Source organism: Oxyura jamaicensis, chromosome 7 (genome assembly GCF_011077185.1).
Source record: "Oxyura jamaicensis isolate SHBP4307 breed ruddy duck chromosome 7, BPBGC_Ojam_1.0, whole genome shotgun sequence".
NCBI lineage: Eukaryota > Metazoa > Chordata > Aves > Anseriformes > Anatidae > Oxyura > Oxyura jamaicensis.
The window spans coordinates 39,054,866-39,076,194 of record NC_048899.1 but is presented as its reverse complement, the minus strand read 5'-3'; the positions used below and the strand labels follow the sequence as shown (position 1 = coordinate 39,076,194).

The 21,329-nt window shown below is 49.9% G+C and overlaps 2 protein-coding genes across 2 annotated transcripts in view; both read left to right on the top strand.

Annotated features, from left to right (window-relative positions):
• The window catches only part of ACVR1C (activin A receptor type 1C), a 49,736-nt gene extending 36,079 nt beyond the window's left edge, over nt 1-13,657 (top strand). Inside the window, exon 10 of the transcript XR_004752547.1 lies at nt 13,647-13,657. The gene's annotated coding sequence lies outside the window, so the exon portion shown is untranslated. The remainder of the gene's footprint in view (nt 1-13,646) is intronic.
• CYTIP (cytohesin 1 interacting protein) lies at nt 8,262-19,398 on the top strand. Its single transcript, XM_035332210.1, has 8 exons — nt 8,262-8,494; nt 10,929-10,978; nt 11,173-11,227; nt 13,472-13,574; nt 13,720-13,813; nt 14,111-14,180; nt 16,318-16,384; nt 17,067-19,398. The coding sequence occupies exons 1-8, from the start codon at nt 8,330-8,332 to the stop codon at nt 17,537-17,539; spliced, it is 1,077 nt and encodes a 358-aa protein (XP_035188101.1). The 5' UTR covers nt 8,262-8,329; the 3' UTR covers nt 17,540-19,398.
• Nucleotides 19,399-21,329: the final 1,931 nt, after the last annotated feature.

Genomic DNA, 21,329 nt, shown 5'->3' with positions numbered 1-21,329 from the left:
ATTGTGCTTGCTTTGAGGCACACGGCAGCAGCCACCTTCAGCTGCATGAGGCTTGCTCACGGGTGATGGGATGCTGTCACCCAACGGGTGCAAGCCTGCTGCCTGCCAGCAGAGCCTGTGGGCAGCCCGGGACAGGGGCAGCTCATCCCGTGGGACGGGGGCAGCTCATCCCGTGGGACGGGGGCAGCTCATCCCGTGGGACAGGGGTAGCTCATCCCACGGGACAGGCGGGTGCTCCCGTGTGCAGGCACGGTGCCCCGGCCTCTGCAGCCACGCTCGGTGTGGGGCTTGGTGCTTGGCACGTCAGCAACATGCGGAGGCTTTCATGTGGGGAGGTGTTCAGGATAAACTAGTTGGTGTGCTTGGGGTCTAAAAGAGAAAACGTTAGTGCTCCGTGTCTTTATCTTCAGGTAAATTGACTGCACTGGAGTCATCGGTGTACACCTGGAGTCAAAGGTGAAGAGCCAGCTGTGCAGATGCACGGAGCTGCAGGTCCACATCCTGCAGAGGATACCTCCCTTTGCTTTCCTCTTGCCAGGGTAACGAGAGTGCAGGCCCTGCTGGCAGCTCGGAGCTGGAAGGATGGGCTCTTCAGCGCTGGGTGCCTTCACATGAGCTCTGACCCCAGGAACGCTTCCCGCTGCATTCTGAGTGTCTCAGAGTTAGATTAACGGTGAGCTCAGCTGCAAAGGCATGGTGAGATGCTAACCCCTGCTCTCTGTCCACGAGGCTGTGACTCCCTTCTAAGCTCTGTAGCTGGTGTTTCCTGCCCGCTGGGCACACAGTGTGCTGAACACATGGCAGTGGCTGACTAGAAATCACTGTGATGCAGCGTGCTGTTGTTAATGAACAGCTCACCACGGGAGGTTTAGGCTGGATATTAGGAAAAACTTCTTTACTGAAAGGGTCGTTAGGCATTGGAATGGGCTGCCCAGGGAAGTGGTTGAGGTATTTAAAAGATGTTTAGATGGAGAGCTTTGTGATATGGTTTAGTGGAGGACTTGTTAGTGTTAGGTCAGAGGTTGGACTTGGTGATCTTGGAGAGTCTTGGAGGTCTCTTCCAACATAGATGATTCTGTGATTCTGTAATGAAGTTTAAAGATTTCAGTCTTTAAGAGGCTGAAGGATGGTGTGTACATATGCACTAATTCATGTAAAGAGCTTGCATGCCTGTGCACAGGAGGAGCAGTTCATGTCTGCACAGCATCTGCCGAGCCCCTGCCAGCCACTGGGGGTTGGATGCAGAGGTTATCCCACAACTGTGGGAAAGGCAGAGCCCCACCAGCAAATGACTAAGGCTTTTGGAAAGCTGAAGCATCTCATTTCATTTTTTCCTGGGCCCGCTGGACTGTGGGAACACAGGGAGTGTGTCAGTTTGGGAGAGCCAGGGAAATGTGTAGGCAGTCCATAAAGAAAATTAAAAGGAGGAAAAATAGCAAGGAAACAAAAGCAAAACCAACTAACCAACCAAAACCCAAACCCAACAATCCCCAGTGAAGAGGCCGTAGTGTTTTCATGTTGTGAAGGCAGGACCTCTTCCTCTCTCATTGTGTTTGATTATGTCTTAGTTGTTTGGTAGCAATTGCATTTCACTGTTTGTCATTGCCCACATGTCCTGCGTCTAAAACAGTCTGGGTGCGAGGGCAATACTTTATCCATCTGCCTCACAGTTTAGGGCTGTCTTTGGAAGCAAGGGACTCACTTTTAAGGTTCTGTCACTTAATATTAAAGAATACACTTCAGATACTGCTGTTGTTAATACCATAATGAGAATAGGATCTGGCATCTCACTAGATGTTTTTTCTTTGCAAATAACATTATAAAACTTTGCAGGGGACTTTAAGTATGCTTGTAATAATTCAATAAGCTCATGTTCCAGACCTGATATGATATGTCTTACAAATAATTATTTTCCTGCTTCATGCTAATCCTTTCAATAAAGCATCGAAGGGGTGATTTCTGCACTCTGAGTGTGATGGTTACAAGCTTACTGAAAGATTTGCTTCCAGTTGCTCAGTGCTGGGTACGTTTGCTATAACTCTAGAAGCCTCCAGAGACAGAGGACTACTCTTGAGAAGCACTCATTTCATAGGGCTACCAAAACCGTAGCAGCTATGTTTGCCATTTAGAAATTTATTTCCAGTGAAACAGGAAAAAAATCATAGGGTAAAAATAAGTGTGTTAGCTTTTCAGGCCCTCTCGTGGATGAACAGTCCACTGCAGCAGGAGTAGAGCAAGCAGGAAAAGGCCCCTGAAGCTACTCTGTGCTGATTTTGTTGTGGTGATAACATAAAGGACAACAGCAGGGTTGGGGTTTAACGAGATTTACATAATTTGCCTAGGCCTTCTCCTCTAGTGTGGAATGCAATAGCTAAGAAGCTGCATTTTCGGAACTGTGCCATAGGAGGCATTTGGTCTGGTGTCTTGGTACTAGCAAAATTATGGAAAAGTTTAATATGAAATTGATACTCAACTGAGCTAGTGTGTGTGTGTGTGTGTGTGAATGTAACACTGAAAAAACTGTTTTAAACACTGAGGTTATTTTGAAGAGTATATAAGGGAGACATATTAAAATTATATTTTAATGAAACAAGACCAGGTGGGGTGCTACACTACAGTGGTACTGAAGTTGTCTGGGGATCTTCCATTGTTATAAGCAGTAATTTACACATATTTACACATCATGCAGCTGAATGCCCCGAGAGCTAGTAGAACTGTGAAGCTGTGTTCCCCAGATGCACTCCAGTGATAGGTAGCAGAAATCTCCTTTCGCATGACAGCCTTGCTGAGAAACGTATCAATCTGCGTTTTATCCCTGATATCATAAACGTGTTGTTCTCAGATACCCAAACACCTGCGCAGTGGTGCACAGCCATTGTGAAATCCTGGTACGCCCAGAGGTTTATTACAATGGTTAGATGACAGCAAACAATCAAATTTGTCTTTCAGGATTTCTCTAGCATGGATTGGCAAAGCTCTTGTTGCTGTCACGGGGAGGACACTGAGGTCAGTGTGAAGTTGCACACAAACTGTGTATCTTTGATGTGTCATCTCATATGAATATAAAAATCTTCCTCTATGTTTTTATACACATACACGTTAACATATATCAGATGGAACCATACAAATCTCTATACTGCATTGAAAAAACTGAGGATTTTGTTTTCCTCCAACTAGTTATTTTCATTAAATATACTGCCAAGTACTTGGTATGTATTTGTTAAAAAATGAACTGTACAGATACTTGGAATATTTCTGGACTGCTGCTCATGCAGCTGAAGCTGCATTCAGTTAGATCTGTTGTAAAACACCTTTTTGATTTAATTGGTAAATTAAATGAGAGGTACTGGAAATTTACTGGCTATAAAAAAGCCACCAAGCCTATTGCTCAGGATCATTACCTTGCACTTCTGCAAGTGTTTGGAAATCGAATGTAAAATCATGGAAACAAAGGTTAGGAATCTAAGCTTTCAGGACAATCTCAACTCTCAGCAAGAGGGCTCTTCAGGATTTCTTGAAAATCAGCCTTATGTTTCATAAGTATTGTTAGTATTCTGCAAATTTCATGTGTTGGTTAGGAAAGCAGAGAAGAGCATATGGGATGGATTAGCAGCTAAGGGGAGAGGCACATGGGGTGATACTCATTTGGGTATGCAAACCGTTATTCTGAGTCATTGCAGGGCCTGCCAGCTACTTGTCAAGTGGAAAATCTGGTGGCACAAAGGATTAGCCACTTACACAAAATTGCTTTTGTGGTTTTTCTATATTTTAAAGTGTGAAAATACAAAACTTAGAAGACTGTCTTAGAAAAATATGTAGAGAGACTATTTGAAACCATGCAGCAGATTTCATGAAGGCCCCAGGATGGTCTATGCATGCTCATCAAGGCGGTCTGTATTACTGCAGGTGAAGTTACTCAGCTCAGACTACCTCACAGGGACACCCTCTTGTTGCCTTTTCAGCAAGATCACTTAAGAACCAGTTCTGGCTTTGTGATATGCATGCAAACCCTTTCCAAGTCAGTGGTGGTCCATCTAATTATCGAAATGCAAAATCAGTCCCTTAATGTCATGTGAGTTTGTTAGTTTCTTTTCACAACAGCTAGAATTTTGCAGTGAATTAGACCAAGGAAGCAGGGTGAAGAATATGAGGGATAGATGTCTGCGGGGAAAGGCTGAGCCTGGATGTGCCTGGGGAAGCCAGGCCTGAGGAGACGGCACCGAAGAAGCCGCAGGCTCTGCCCTTTCTGTCAGCACAGAGGAACCAGTGCCGTGTGTCTGTCCAGGCCACCTGGAGGTACAAGAGTGACCCATGTCCTCAGGGCAAATGATGGGTAGGGTGGTGGGGCAGGTCCCCACACCCTGTCCTGATGGGAGATTTAATTTGTTTCTCTTGGCTTGTTTGGAGATGAGTCACTTGGTTTCAGAAACGTAAAAGAGGGTTGCCTGAGGAACTGAAATGCACTTTGTTTGTTTTCAAAGGCACTCGGTGGGGTGAGGGTGAGCAGCGAAGAAGGAAGAGGCTTTGAGTCACCACAGTCCCTGCATTACTCAGCCTGCTTTAGGCACTGAGCCGTTGCCATCCCTGGGGTACAGATCACTTTGCTCAGGAAAAATGGGAGAGCTTTCCTCCTGTCATACTTTTCCCTTCTTCTGTCTCCCCCTCCCCTTTTCCCCCCTTCTTCCTTTTCCTTTTTTCTCTCACCTGAGCAAGCTCCATGGGAGGAGGTGGGGGATGCCTGAGCTGCCAGCCTCACCCGGAGCATCCCCCCGCCGGGATGTGCGGCCATCCGCAGCCATCCCCACTGCCGGGCTCTGCCTGCAGGCTCTGCGCTGCTGAACGGCCTGCCTTGCCGGCGTGGAGGGCAGAGCATGGGGCAGCTCGTGAGGTGAAACAGGGATGATAACGAGGGAATGGATAAAGAGGGAATGTTGACTGGAAACGTGAACTTCCACAGAACTTTGATAGCACTTAGAAATAGTTTGAGTTTGGGCCAGGAAGGTTTTTTATTTTATTTTATTTTTTTTTTCCCTCCAGGGCATTTGATTATTTTGTAAATACCTGCCAAATATAAAAACATTTCAGTGGCTGTGTTTTAAATTGGTTATACTAAATAGTACTAATGGTAACTCAACCACTGGCTGAAGAAAGAAGTGACGTTTGTTGAGGTCCCCAGGGACATACAAGTAGGCACCATCCTTCACACAGGCATTCAGTATCACGAGGGCCAACTCCACAGAGCATTACAGCTCATTCATCACCAGAAATCAGCACTTCTATGAAATGAAAATAAAAATCCTTTCATTTACCATTGTATCCCAAAGCCTTGTCAGTACTTCTTTAAAAGTGGAAAATATTGTTTTCCTGCCTGCTGTATCACACACATCACCTACAAAATAGGGGGTTTGTCTGGCTTTTGGTAGACTAGAATTTTGGTATTGGGAAAGAAAAGCTTTGGTGTGCTGATAGCCTTATCTTTCAGGGTTGACATGAAAACCTCCCCCTAAAGCCAGGGTATGTGCACCGTTTAGCTGCAGAAGCCCATGCACATGGTCCAGGAATCCAAGCTGCAGGGCTGGGAGGCAGCATGACGTGTTTCCCAGTCATGAAACACCACCAATGCACTTCTGTCTTTTCTTGTCATCTGTTTTTGGAGCATAGGCAGGAAGAGTCTTGATTGTTCAGTTTTACCTGGAGCTTAATCACGCAACTTCTGCTGGGCCAAGAGGAGCGCTCCGGTTGCTCCAGCCGGCAGGGCTGGCAGAAGGGCAGACCCCCCTGCATTTCCTGGGAGATGCTCCAATTTTGACAAAAATGACTGGTGCAGCTTAAGGCCATGGCAGCTTTTGCTTTTACTTTTCAAACTAGCCATTTTCTTTATTAAGCGTAAGATAAATGACAAGATCAGAATTCAGGGCGCGTCAGGCAGGTGGAGGTCTGCCAGGCTGCAGGGGGGCAGCGGGTCCAAGCTTCGGCTGGTGAACCATCGGCGGTGGTGGAGCTGCACCCTGGCAGCGTCCCCCAGCCACCTGCTGTAACTACTGCTGCCAGCCCGGTTCTAGGAGAGTTCTCAAACAGGAACCACAACAACAACCAAACAAACAAAAACACCAAAAAAAACCTATGACAGGAGTTAAATTTTACTTATCTTTGAGTTTGAATGGCCCATCCCATCATGCTCGTGGTTTTACTTACCCTGAGTTTCTGCTCAGATCCTGGTGTGATTTATAGTGCTTCACAGTCCAAAATAGAACTTGTTTACAGCATGAGAGGAGGCACAGGTTTCTTTTTTAAAATGATGCTTATTTTAAGAACTCATACTGCTTCTTTCGTAATCCTTTACTTCAAAGGTTTTATTTTTTCAGTGTGTGAACACTCACAGCCGCAGCCGGACACCCATACGTGCTCCTCCTCCGCAGCCGCTTGTGAAGGCAGAGCACTCGTAAAGGCATGCAGACCAGCTCTGAACTGAGGTGCAGTGACAGCGCCTGCCGGGCTGCACCCAGCTTCCACAGCGCCAGCAGCAAGCAGAGCTCGCTCCAGCGCCGCTGCACCCTGCCTGCCTCGCCCCAGGAGCCGGGTGCCTGAGCTCCGGTACCGCGGTGGTTCAGAGGCACAAGAGATGTCTCTGCTGAGAAGAAGGAGCACCACTTTTGGGTTTGTACTGCTGCTCTGTTTTAAGGGTCAAAACTCCCCTCAAAGATTCAAATGCCAGCTAGGGTTAACTGTGACACGCTCAGTTCCTTTGTAAAGTTATTTTCCCTGATCTTTGTCCAGCCTTCTCAACTGAAGAATCAGGTTTCCAGGTGAGTCCCATGCAGACGTGCAGCCCACCACTCCTGCTGGTGCTGGCCACCAGCGGCTGGCAGGGACAGAGGACGCCCATCAGCTCCGTAGTGGCCCTGCAGTCATTGACTGGGGCAGGGAGGGGGCTCTGGGCTCTGGGCTCGGGCTCTGGGCTTGCTGCCTGTGGCCGCCAGCTGCTCCTGGGCTGCCTGGAGGGCTGGGGGCCAGCACAGCCAGCAGAGCGAGGGTGCAGCCCTGGTCCTCCCGGGCTTCCAGTTCTCCTTTTGAACCACTTCTCTATCGCCAAAGGGAAGCCGAGACAGACTCTGCTCTGTGTTTCCTCCCAGGCTTGTCCATAACACCCAAGGAGCAAGTAACCCACCTGAAGGTTATCAGCACCTCAAGGGTGCTAACAACCAAGCTGAAATGAACTACAGGTTGCAGGATAACTGCAGCGAAAAAACAAAATAGCCTCAAATTCCACAACAGTCACAAGTCCTCCCAGATGTGTTTGCTGCTGAGGCAAAACCTTTCAAAGAAAGGAACCTTGTGCAAAACTTGCATTTAAAGCTCCTGCACCATGTCCTGGCAGGGGCAGGCATTGCCAAGGTGCCGGTTCCACCTTGCTCCAGGGCGGATCGGTGGCACTGCCCCATGCGGCACACTGCTGGGGCACCATCACACGGCGTGCACAAGGCGGGGTGTAGGCATTGCCCCCTTTTTGCTCAGTGCACAGGGCCTCGCAGGCACGGTGCTTCTGCTGCTGCCCGTCGGGTCACCTGCACGCAGCTCCCGTGGCTCTGCCTCAGCCCCCAGACTGCTCTGTCACAGCCAGTGAGGAGCGGTGGCAAGGAGAGCTTCTGGCCGCACTCATCCTGGCTCCATGCTTGTCCCTCGGTTCTGAGGCAGCACCTGATGTCCCTGTCCTCCGACCCCATGCTTATGTTGCTGTTTGCTCACAAACCCCGTTTGCTGGGTGAGTCAATGCTCCTTACCGAAGCACGAGCTAACAACATTGTGGGGCACGAGCAGAGCAATGGTTTCAGCTTCTACTTTCAGGCTGTGGCCTTCAGTTCTTGCTTCTCTCCCTGTGGCTGGAAAGTCACAGATCAACACAGCCGTCCAGAAAAAACATTATTTTCTTGTCTTTGCCAAAAGGTAATTTGAGCAAAGCAAGGGATGCTGAGCAAGTGAAAGAATGAGCAAGCTGAATTCAAGGAAGTGTCTAAAGCAAACAGTTGTTAAAGGACAAATTATCGCAGAAAGTAGAAGCTGTTCAGAGAAAATTGTTACTGTGCACAGGAATGGAAAAATTAAGCAGATTTCTGTAGTTGCCAAGCCTAGTTCTTAACTCTGTTGTGAGCACAAAACATGCTGAGCAGCCCTGGTGATCTGCAAGAAGAGATTTATGTAATGTGCACCTAAACCACAAGTCACATGGCCCGCTTTCCGTTTTCATACTTGTTGATCGCTCAGAGTGTATCTGAGCTCCCTCGGACATGCCAGCGTTCCGCAATGCCTCTCTAGGCACCCTTCTGCTGGCATGTCTTTAAGGAAGCTCATTCAGCAAAACCACAACGCCAGCGCCGTGGGCTTTGGCACAGGGCCGGCGTGCGGGTCCCACGGGGAGCCGGGGCCGCAGATGGACAGCAAGCGGCTCCAGCACCTGGCCAGCACGGTGGGCACGCTGCCGCGGGGCCGCAAGCAGGTAGGGCACCTCGCCGCCCGGCCGGAGCCCTGGGGGCGCGAGCCGGGCTGCCACCGCCACGGGGCTTGCTGCGCGGGCTCCCTGTGCTGGAGTGGTTGCCACGGGCTGAACGGGATGTGGGGCTGTAATGAAATCTTTCCTGCAGTGACCTCGCAGGGTGCTCTTGAGAGGAGATGCGGGAGGAGGCTGCCCACAGGTGCCTGGGGGCTAGAAGTGCTTCTGCAGCCGGTGTCCTGCCCGGGCTGCCTTTCTTCTCCATCCGCAGCTGTGCTGCGAGGCACAGAGGCTCCTGCTACTGGGGGTACCCTTAAATTTGGGTTTGCTTCGGCATGGTGACCTGTCTGGGCTTTCCTTTGTTCTGCATCTCTGGCAAGAAGCTCATGTATCGTGAGCTGCTTCCTCCCAGACTTTGGAGTATTTTGCTATGACAATAAGCTACTTTGGCTGTCTGCTTCACTGTGTTTTTCATGCAGAACAGTAAAATTCTGCTGTTTCCAACCAGAGTCCAACAAAACTCTTTTGCTGCTGCTGCAAATTGCCAGCTGAGCAATTCTAGCTTGTCTATTTGTTTAGTGTGAATAAGCTTAAATAGAAAGCGCTTGTAACACATAATTTCAAAGTATTATCAGAAAACCGGAACACAATGTCTGTACGCTTAAGGCTTTGCTTTGCGCACTCCATCCATCTCGATGTACGAGCCTGGGAAGATAAAGGAGAGCCAGAACCAGACAAATGCTGGGAACGCGGTCACTGCATTGGTTCAGCCACCAGCAGCGGTGACAGAGGAGCACTTTGCGTGGCGATTGCTCCAGATGTAGAGATAAACAGATGATAATGGCTGTGACACAACTGTGTGTGTGTTAAAGATAAATTACAGCATGGACGTCAGGCACGGGACCTGCTCTGCAGAGACCTCGCCTCGTGAACACGCTGTGGGGCTGAGCAGCCCAGGTTTACGCCCAGGTTAACTCTCCCACCTCACGCACAGTTCATTATCACAATGTCACCTCTCCTTCCTCTCCTTTTCTCTCTCCAAGTAAATGCATATTTATGATATGGAGGTTTTTTAGGCGGTCTTACAGTGGCATGACTTCATACCATTGAAGCCTGGGATGTTTTATATATCGATAACGTAATTCCTTATTTGTTGTTCACTAAAAGTGAAGGGAGGAATTGATATTTAGCACTGATCCTTTTTTTTTTCCCCAGGCCTCTTTAGTCATGGGTCTGCCTTGCCTGAAGCAGGGAAGCCAGGTGCTTGTTGCCATGGCCATGCATCAGCTTGGAAATGCTATGTGGCCACCACTAGAAACGGCTGAGAGCTGGCTGCAGTTTTCTTAGCGTGTGTGTGCTTTCTGCTTTTTCTCGTAGGTGTTAAGTTTATAAATGTCCACAGATTTTTAGGGGAAATGTCTTAGCATAACAGAAACATGATTTAGGCACCACATAGGTAATCGTTACAGTTTTAATGGAAGTGACGGCAATCCCTGGCTTCTAGTCTTGGAGCCTCACTCTTTCAGAGTTTTGTGATGTGATGGGAGACCCATCTCTGAAGCCCTACTGAATGTGGGGTTTCTCTTTAGTGGTTGTACCTCTTGTTCCCCCAGTTTCTACTGTCCTGAGTAGTTACACTGATTTTTTTTTTTTTTTTTTTTCAAATAAAGGTGGAACTGGCACTGCAGCACTGTCTGCCAGTGAGGATACCTCAGTCTTCACTGGAGGAGAACTGAATCAATATTGTTACGTGCTAAGAGTACCTGTTTTTTTTTGTTTTTGTTTTTTTTTTGTTTGTTTGTTTTTTGTTTTTTTTTAGCTCTGTAATGTCAACACCTCAGTAGTGCTTCATTTTGCATTTAGAAAGTTGGAAAAAATGCAAAAGCTCATTTTTCCAGGGCTTAATTTCCAACACAATAGAAATCCACATGAATTCCTTCAGCTACGGCCTCATGCAGGCGAGTGCCGTGCTCTGCACCAGAACGTGCTGTGGCCACCTGCGCCTCGCCGAGCTTGCTGCCAGCACTGAAAAGGGCTCTGAGAGCGGTGCTGAGTGCTCTTGCAGCCCTGCACTTGGCTCTGCCTGAAGCTCTGAGTGTTTATGTTCGCATTTGACGGATGGCCTTTTTCTATTTTAAAGCGCACCCATTTTTCTGAAGTTGTGCCCCATTTGCTCACAGTTTCGTTGTGCCGCATGTGTTTCCATTTCAGGACTCCTCCAGTGGCTGTGCAAAGTGGGGAGATGCTTCTCCTGCCCCTGATTTTGTCCCGGGGCAGGGCTGCGGCCCCTGGGCTCCTGAGCCGTGCCCGTGCCCGTGGTGACTGGTGCGACCTCAGCACGGCTCCGCGCCCTGCGCCTCCCCCAAAGCACCTGACTTAGAGAGTGCCCCACGGAACTACGAACATACTGACCCTTTTCCTCTCCCATTTCTGGTTCCAGCTTGCTTTAACCAGATCCAGCTCCTTGGGCGACTCCTCCAGGCCACAGAGGTAGGAAGATTCCCTTCTGCAGAGCCACGGCTCCTCGCATGCGCTGGGAGAAGCGCAGCCCGCCAGGCTGGGGCCCGGGGAGCGAGGTGTGCTGGCGCTTCTGCCAGCACGGAGCAGGGCAGCGACGGGGACGGGACCCTGCTAGAAAGGGAGTGCACCCGGGGGCTGTGCATAATGCTGTGTTTTCCTTACAGACACCTTGTTGCTATATTCAAAGATGACAAAGAGACGTTTGGGTTTGAAATACAGGTAAGACTTAAAGGACGAGTCAATTCATTTAATAATAAAATCTGGTGCAAACTCTTAAGTGTCACATCCTCCGAATTATATTAATAGAGCAGAGATGCAGAAATGGGATGCATTTCTGATGTTTTTTCATAGCGAAGGTCACAGATAAGTGTTTCTGACCTGCCAGAAGTCAGAGCTCTGAGAGCAGGAGAAATCTCGAGTGTGCAATGGTAACACGTTCTTTCTTCCCTAGATGAGTATTTTTCAGAGAATTTTGTATGGAAATATTTTTATATAAAAAGAGAGAGATCAAACAGCTCTTTTCCTAAAAAACACCTTGTGCATGCTGTACAATGCAGTGTGATTACTGCCTCAGGGCACAACTGAGGGTGTGAAGTAAACCACATGGGAACATCTGCAGAGCGTATGAACAACACATTTTGAAGCACCCTCAAGGAAGCATTAAGCATCGCAGCCGAGCCACACACCTCTTCTGTGAGAGCAGGAGCTGCTCTGTCCCGGCGGTGCATGAGAACACCTCCCACGCGCCCCTTTGGTCTCATTTACTGCTGCTTCAGCGCATCTTCAGAGCACTTGCCTTTATCTGCGCACAAAGGGAAAATACTGACTTCAATGAAATGAGTGCATTAGGAAAATCTTAACTTTTTAAGATTTGATTCTGTGACTAATGAATGTGGAAGTGTTCAGCTCAGGAACAGTAGAAAGCTTTCAGAAGTGAAGATAATTGAGTCAATTATTGGGCTTTTGTATAAATTGTCAGGGTGGATTTTCATTATATGTGACATTCTGATTAAAATTAATTGTTCTTGGCATATTTCTTCCTGAACGTACATTCAGCGTAAGCATTTCACTAGAAAGTCCAGGCTCTGAAAAGACAGCATCTGTCTGGTACTAAAAATAATCCATTATTTAGAAGTTGCAGTTCCATTACTATAATTTAAATTTAAGAATAAGATGATGTGAAACTCTAGGTCCACCATCTGCAGGGAATTTGTGAGAATTACAGTGATGGCTGAGTGCCAGAGTTTCTCGCGAGCTGCTGCTCCTACTAGTACTTCCCACTCGTGAACTGGAGTCTGGAGGCGAGATGGATGCAGTATGGATCTGTACTTGCCCAGATGATTGCAGGAAGGCACTCTGAGTCCCATGTCTCTCCCCAGTCTGCAGCCACCTAGAACCTAGGTATCTACTCCAAAATAATTGGCCTGCTGTATTTGCTGTATTGCATGTGAAGTCCTTCACAATCCTCGTGTTTCTCTTGGTGTCCTTAGTTTAACCGAAAGCTTTACTGTTGGTCTAAGTCTGAAATCACTGAATTGGTGTAATTGGGCCTGATAAACCCTGAACTCATTCCAGTCTTCATTCCTATTTGTTCCATGTGGACTGAGAAATCTGAGAAACTAACATGACTTCTTATATCCAGGGTAGATTTGGCTGTCATAGGTTTTCAGGAACTTCAGCTTCAGTATTAAACTTTGGTAGAGGATGTGGCTGAGTACTGATATTTGCATGTAACTAAAAAGACATTTCCTGTCATGGTAAGACTTGCTTGGGTTACATCTCCTAGTTTTGCATTTTTCTAAATGAATGTCAGAGTTGATAATCAGATGATGGATTTTGCTTACAGTTATTTAACATACATTTAAATGCATAAATCAAAAATATAAAGCACTTCTTAGGGGGAGGAAGGGACATATGTAGATAATGAGTTTAAGAGACCAGAAGAGCAAAAGTAGGTTAATCTTTTTAGTTGTTATTGTTAACTCGTCTGTCTGGCAACACCTGACGGCCTAATGCGGCATTCACAATGAGGAGGAGTCAGTCGTTTGAAAAACCAAGGCCATGCCCTGCCACGTCGTGACTGGGAACATGAAATATCCTTCCAGTTGTAGTGCGAACCAGAAACCAATTGCATCCCTGCTAATAGATGTTCCTGACGGAAGTTTCTGAGTTTTTGATAATGAATAATCAACTGGCTTTAAAACTAGATTTTGCAAAAAACCACGTACAGACATATGTCAGGTGCCTGCTGTTCTCTAATCATGACAGCTATTTCTAATTGTTAAGTTACAACATTTTAGTGTTCACACTTCTATGATCATATAGTCTGCTCAACACAGCCTTCTCATTTTAAAAAGGTGTAAAAAGACTATGAAAACAAATCAGGCTGTATGAGAGTATTTTAAGTATTAAATTGTTCTCATGGCTTTAATATTGGTAACACTGTTGCTTTGTCACTTACAGACTATTAGATTTCCAAATCAAAACGATTACTCCTTGGAGTGTTGCACTTGCGTCTGCAAAATTCAAGAAGAAAGTCCTGCTCATTTATCTGGCCTTCAAATTGGTAACTATTAGTGATTTTTTTTTTTTTTTTTCCCACTATGGGTGGCTCTATCTTGCTTTTTATCCACATTAGTTTTATTTTACAGAAAGTGGAAGGGATACGTATGCTGATGATGCTCATTATAGCCTCTGCTTATCTCTAACAGGTGATATCCTTGCCAATATCAACGGAGTGAACACTGATGGGTTTAGTCACAAGCAAATAGTAGACTTGATAAAGTCTTCAGGGAACTATTTAAGGTAGGCATCTGTCCTCCAGAGCGTTTTTAGTTTAACAGTCTGTCCCATTGGAAGCCAGGGAACCTTCTCGTGCTAACCAGCAGCCCCACACTGTCCCAGACACATAGGACGTGTCTCTTGCCCGCACCGTGTGCTTGCCCATCTGGCACCAACACCACCGTAGCTGAAGTCAGCTGTTGAGGAGAGGTGATGGCACGCGGGGCCTGCCCTGTACCGAGTGCGTCCCCTCCCCGAGGACACCGCGGCACCACGTGCTGCTGTGGGGCCGCCGGTACCCAAAGCGCCTCTTCCTTCCAGGCTGGAGACTGTCAACGGGGCCATGTACCTGAGGAAGATGGAGCTCGAGACCAAGCTGCAGCTGCTGAAGGTAACGCAGTGAGCTGCTTTTCTGCTGCACGAAGCAGAGGGCTGTTGTGGGTCCGTTGCTCGTGGGGGTGGCCGGGCAGCGTGGTGGGGGGACGGCACCCGTGTGTCCTCCGTGCTGGCACCGCCAGCCACGGCACCTCTGAGGGTGGTGCTGCAGCTGCCAGGTCCCAAGAGCACGCGTGGGGACGGACGGTGCCAGGACTGCCTGGGCTGAGTGCGCTGCGGCACTGCCAGGTGCGGGCTGCGGGACCATGCGGGCCGTGGCACCGCGGTGCTGCCGGAGGCAGTCGCACCATGACTGCCCCAGAGCTCTGGTCCCCCATAAGATCCCAGCAACTCATACATCTCCATCGCTGGGGGGTCCTCCCCGAGCCCCTGGGCATTTTCTGAATGGGTTTGAGTGCTCTCCCTGCCTGGGGTTATATGATTTTTATGATGTAGGTAATGTAATGGCTATGTGGAGGCTGTACAGCGAGGAAGGATGAGGCCCTTCAATCCTTCAATACTCATTAAACTCAGCTGGGCTATGGAGGATGCTTCTGGAGAAGGCCCGCTCAGCCCCACCGATGCTGGCTCCTGGCTGCTGCCGCCCGCCGGTCCCAGCCCCGCCGCCCTGAGAAGCCTCCCGGGCTGCTCCCGTAGGCAGCTTCAGGAAATAATGGCACAGTCACAACACACAGGCTGCTCCCCGTTGCAGAGAATTTATAAAACCAAAATCTGCTGTGAAATGCTCTGCTTTTGGGTTTTAGAAAACAGTTGCTTCCCAGAAGAGCCAAATCTCTACAATGAAAGTTCTCGCAGCGCAGAATTTGGGTGTGGGACTGGCCCTTGCGTGATCAGGAGTGTGGCGGCAGTGGAAAGAACCTACTTTTGGCCGTGACTGTATCTGATGTCTCACCACGGGATGTGTTCAGAAGCTGGAAGCCGTGTAACCGCAGGCAGGGAGCAGCGTGCTGGCTGGTGCCGTCGCAGGGCAGGGCTGCTTCACCGGCACACGCTGCGTGAAGGCGCTCAGCAGCTGGGCCGAACGGGCAGCTGGCAGCAGCGAGCGGGTACCTGTACCATGTGCCAGTTATTCTGGGGAGTCCAGCTGCTAATGAGACCTAATCAGATGAGAGAAACCATCACTGGGAGGTTGCTTTGCTTAGGTCGCAAAGGAGGCAAAGAATATCTTTGGACAACTCCCCAGCACCTCTGGCCTGCAGCAGGCGCGTCGCGGCGCTGGGTGCAGGCACTGCCAGCCCTGCTCTGCAGCCGTGGTCACCAGAGGCAGGTGGGGAGCACAGCGGTGTCTCAGGCCCTCCTCGACCATGGTCATTGCTCCCGTATTGCAGGGGAGGCAGTCTGGGTGCGTTACGGGTGGCGGTGCTTTACCCTCGGGATGGTGTGTGTGTGCTTGATTGTTTATTCTGAAGTGTGGAGCAGGGGAGAAATGTGCAAGGAGTAGCAAGATTGTCCACGCAAGCTTAGCCTGGGCAGTTTGCATGGATAAATATGACTTGCCAGGTCACCTAGCTGCATGTTTGAGGTGCACCGAGTTCATGCAGGACACTGAGGAAGCACCTACTCCAGGCAGAGGTTAACCTGGCTGGTTTTGAATCAGTTATGCAGCATTTTATTTGTTATATCAAAAGATCATCTGCAACAGAGGAAAAAAATTAAGCGTTGCTCATTGTTAGGACGGTATGTCAGCACTTGCAGGCTGTAAGGACAGTCGGGGGGATGTGTTCCCAACTGCAGGATCGGGGCATCGCTGACCGCGACGTGCCTGTGCTGCTGGCAGAGCCAGGAGCAAGGAGCACGGGGCCCTGGTAGCAGCCAGCCGGCTCTGGGCTGCAGCAGGTTTCTGACAGAGGTGGCTGTGCCGCCCCCCCGGGCATGCTGCATGCTCTCTGCCTTCTGCTTTTGCAAATCTCATCTGTGAAACGCCTCGGCCAGAGGGTTCAGGGCATGAGGGCAGTTGTGCTTTGTGGGGGAAGGTTGCTAAACTCCAGGACAACTGTGTCACGCTGGTGAGAAGAGGGCACACGGCTACTTCCTGTAGGTGAGGCGTACTGCCTGAGAACCCGGTCAGTTAAAGTGTTTTAAACCTCTGTGAAAGCGTGTGAATGACAGGTAGCCCTCTTTATCCTTCACAGAAAACTCTGCAGCAGAAATGGGTGGAGTTCCGCTCTCTGCACTTACGGGAACAGCGCTTGCTGCATGGTAAGTCGTCTTTTCCGGGTCGGAAACCACAGCACTGCTGAGACCTTCTGTGGAAACTCAGGCTGATCAGTAGCAAGCATTCCTTTAACCTGGTTTTCATTTGCTTTCCTTTTCCCCTGTTAGTGAGGGCATTCGGCTGGCCCACGGGAAAGCTTTTCTTCAGTGTCTAATGAATTTGAATGCTGCCTTGCTGATGCATACTAAAGGCTCTTTTGCATGAGTTCTAGGAAATGGTTCATGTGGGTTGCAAAGTTTCTTTTCCATTCTCTTTTTCTGGACTTAAACAAACAAATCCGTCCCCTTATTTATGGGCTGCCCTGGGAGCAACTTTGGTTCTGCATTTAGGGGCAAGGCAGGGGCAGAGAGCTCCACACAGCTGGGAAATGCAGGGTGAGAAGGGACGCTGGGCACGATCCTCCCCTGATCCCTCATGGCGAGGAAACACCACAGCACCCCTCAGGCTGCCCCAGCTGGGAGGGCGGAGGGGAAGGGTGAAACCCACAAGAGACACAGCTGATGGCCTCAGCTGAACAAAGGGACAGGAATGGCCACGCTGACCTCCCTGCAGCACTGTTCTGGGCTGCTGCGGAGCCCGAGGCCATCTCTGCTTGCACAGGCTTCCAGCTCTCTGGCCTTGAGCAGATGCCGTTGAATAATGCTCCTCCTTGACCTCTGCTTCCAGGAGAGGTGAATGACAATGCTCTGCTGGACACGCTGGAGCTGGAAGAGGCCAACTTATTTGGTGGCTGTGGCACACTGGGACCTGTCTCTCTGATCAAGCCTCGCTTCTCCAGCGAGAGCAGCTCCCGAAGCCGGCTGAGCTCCATGACTGTGGACAGTGAGGACAGCTTCTACCAGAGCAGCGCCTTCGATGATTCTACTGCAGAGAGCCTGAGCCGCCAGTCCAGCATTGACGACGAGTGCTTCTTCCCCAGGGACGGCGACTGCGCGGCCGGGAGGTCCTCCCTGCGCAGGAACCGCAGCATCAGCCTGGCCAGCAGCGGGTCCATGTCCCCCCTCTGGGAGGGAGGCGGCTGCTCGAGTAGCTTTGGGACGCTCCCACGGAAGAGCAGGAGATCAAGCGTACGAAAGCATCTTCTGAAATTCATCCCAGGCCTTCACCGGGCGCTGGAAGAGGAAGAAAGTCGGGTCTGACACCATGCGTGCTGTCCGTGATGTCTGGGGCCCTGCCCAGGAGCCCGCAGCGGGACCAGGGACCATGCACAGCGGCCCACCTGGAGAGTTGTGGCAGGTCAAACCCAAGGCTGCATTTGTTCCTCTCCTCACACAACCTTATGGTGGGACTGATGGTATTTAAAATGCTCTGGGGTTTTTAATTATTTTAATTTTAATTTTTAATCAGAGTGCACTGTGGACTTCTTCATTAACATGAAAAACGACTAACTCCGAGATGTGAAGAACCTTTGCAGAACTTCCTCAGCATACTTTAGTGTTAATAATGGTTTTTAATTGAATCCAAGATTTATAGCTATTTATTTCCTGTTACTGAAGTCAGAGTCCTCAAAGGTGTCTCATAAAGCAAGCATTTCTACTGAAGCCAGTGACAAAGTCCTGTTAGAAATGGGTTGGAGCCTGGAGCTTACGGCAGACCCCAGGGGAGATATTCTGAGATGAAAAGAGGCTGGTGGCAATGACCAAAACAGTGAAGGGTGTGGTGGGGCTCTGTGGAGCCCTGTCGAAGCCACAAAGCTTTTCTGTGCAATTCCTATCATGCTTGCTCGAAACAGCACGTTCTGTGCTGTGTCAGCTCAGTGACAAGTCGTTTCAGTGCCGGGTGTCGTCACCAGCACCCCTTGAGATTACTGCAGTCAAATCAGCTTACTGGAATTTTAGCAGGTTGGAGAAAATGCTCGTCAGCATGCAGTGCTCTAAGCACACAGTTCAAGTTAATTTGACCTCTTTAAGGTGAGCGGAGCAGAGGACCTCCCCCAGGGACGACCAGGGCTGGCTCTGGTGTGGGTGCAGGCGGGCGCTGGCCGGGGGGCTCCCTGCGGGCTGTGCCTGTTGCCTGCCCACGCTCGCCTGGGCCGGAGGCAGAGACCGCAGGCAATGAGGGCTCACTTGGCAGCTTGTATGAGGTGCTATAATAAATATGGATATAAATGTGAAGAAAAGGAGGACTTTTATTTTCCTCTCAGGCAACACAGAAATAGGCTCTTAGGTCAGAGCAAGCAGCCTAATTGTGTTTTCCAGGTACAACTGGAAGAATGTTAAATGTAATTTAAATGCCTTGTGTGCCTCGTTTGTCTGTTGACCAAGAAGAATGTGCAGCTGTTCGCAATTCTGATATTGCTGTGGCAGGATTTCCTGGTGTTTTCAGAAACCTCAGACTGAAACCAGTAGCTTTCCATGGAGATGAGCCCCAAATAAAAACAGCCTGTCCCAGTACTCCTGTAATCGATAAACGTTGCTCCGTGGGCTGCTGGAGGCCCGGCGGGGAGCCCCCGAGGGAGGCTCAGCCCTGGGCATGGAGCTGGGCTTGGGGCCAATCCTTGTTAGACAGCTGGGCTGGGGCCTGGATTCAGCATGAATATCCTCATTGGAGCTCGTTTCTGCACACCGAGGTTTTGGCCTGTGATCCGTTGCCTCAAGAAGCAGCTTGGCTTTGCTAGTCGTGCGGCAGAGAGAAGAAAGAAAAGCAGAGGTTATTTCCATGTGGACAGCTTGGAGTTAAAGGCAGATGTATGGGTGTCCAAGTGAAAGCAACCGTGGCCACAATAACCAGAAAATCTGGTGAAGGTTGATTAATACCCCAAAGAGAACAAAGAGGTCCGACACTTAAAAAGAGACATTAAACATGTTTTTGCAATTTGGTAAGGCCAATGTTATTATTTTGTAACTCATGCCAAGTAACATGCCTAACTTATTACTGGAAATATGTCTAACTTAGCTAATCTCTTTATTTATTCTTACTAAGTTATGCCCGAGCTAACTGTACCTGCAAAGTTCTGTGTCCGTATCAGAGTCCGAATGAAATGCTTGAAATACTTATATTTCACGAGGGTCAAGATTCGTCCTTGGTACGTAGTGTTGCTAAGAAACAGACTAGGAATTCCTTAGATGTGTTAATTCTCACTTGCAAGTAAATGTATGTTGTTATTTGCTGGACTTCCTGGAAAACCCAGGCGTCAGCAAAGGGCCCTCGCGAGGTCACACGAGTGCGTACAGAGCCAATGCCAAACCGCGAGGTGCAAATGCTCAGCGACCTGCACAGGACAGTGTCTTACACGGTTACTTTGCTTTTACCCTAAGCCGCACGGACACTGAGGTCTTTGCCAGACCTCAAAGAAAGGGAAGAGAGCTGCCCAGAGCCTGTGTGCTTGCAGACGGGGTGCTTCCAGCCACCCGTCGCTGTGAGCCATGGGCGGGCCCTGCTCTGCCCCAGCAGAGCACCCCTCTGTCTGTCTGGCCCAGGATTTGGGGCCCTTGCTGTGGTATGCATTTATGTCTGAAGAAACAAATATTCCTAGTCTTGGGAGATATGTGCCTGCTTTTAGCATTGGGATGGCCCTGTGAGCCTGGGCACCCAACAAGCGTAAGAAAGGCAGTTAGATAAATGATGCTATTCTAGTGGTGGTGAGAGGACACTCGGGTTGCTACAACATGATGTGCGACCACAATGCGGTGTTTTGAGGGCCATGGGCTGCGCTGCTGATCAAAAACAGGATGTGGGCGATCGGCAAGCTCTGTGGAGCTCTGCAGCGTGGCTGGGGATCAAAGGTGCCGCAGCCTCTCGAGGGGAGGAAGAAACTCACAGGCAAACTAAAGAGAGAGCAAAAAGAAGGAGAAAGCTGTTTAGAACTGCATTGCTTCTTGCAGGAGCAGCTGGGAGCAATTCCTGCTGTGCTCCCGGGATGTGCACGGGGATGCTGCGGTGTCATGGGCTGGGTCCGTGGCGAGGCCAGGGCCAGCACACCCGGGGGAGCGGGGCAGTACGTGCTGGCCGGGGAGGGTGCGGCGCTGCAAGCCTTCGTGCCAGCCGCAGCTCCTGGGGATGTGCTGGTGCTGAGCACGGTGCTTATGGGGCTGCCTGGTTTCCTGAGAGCCAGGGGACTGACTCTTCTTATCCCCCGTGGATAAAGGGGACAATCCGAGCTGACAACAGGAAGAATCAAAGAATCACAGAATCAGAATGCCCTGAGTTGGAAAGCACCTGCAAGGATCACCAGGTCCAGCTCCTGGCTCCACACAGCAGCACCCCAAAATCAAACCTGTGTCTGAGAGCATTGTCCAAATGCTTCTTGAACTCCAGCGGGCTCCCTGGGGAGCGTGTTGCAGTGCCCGACCACCCTCTGAGTGAATAATCACAGAATGGCTTGGGTTGGAAGGGGCCTTAAAGACCATCTAGTTCCAGCCCCCTGCCAACCTCCCACCAGACCAGGTTGCTCAGAGCTGCATCCAACCTGGCCTTGAACAATTCCAGGGCTGTGGCATCCTCAGCTTCTCTGGGCAGCTTGTGCCAGTGCCTTACCACCCTCTGAGTGAAGAATTTCTCCCTTAAATCTAATCTAAATCTCTCCTCTTTTAGTCTAAAGTCTGCTCCGCCCAGTGACCGGGTCAGGGTGATCCCTCCCCGAGCCCCGGATCGTGCATAAACCACAGGAAGGACAAGGTCACCGCATCAGGCCCTGGTTTAGCAGTAGATGGGCAGACATCCCCCCTGAGGTGATGGTGATGGGGCCGAGCATGTGGTGGCATTTCCAGCAGCAGGGCTGGCACAGCACCTCCGCGCCCGGCACTGCCTGTGCTGCGGCGCTAAGGGGGGAGCCGGCGGGAGCGGGGCGCGGGGGGCAGTGAAGTTCCCTCTGGTTACACGGGCTGGTCCCTGCTGCTCAGGCACTGGTGGCTGTCAGCTCAGTGCCACGTCTGCTGCTCCTCAGACCCGTTTGCCTCTTCCACGCTCCTGCAGCTCTCCAGTCAGCCA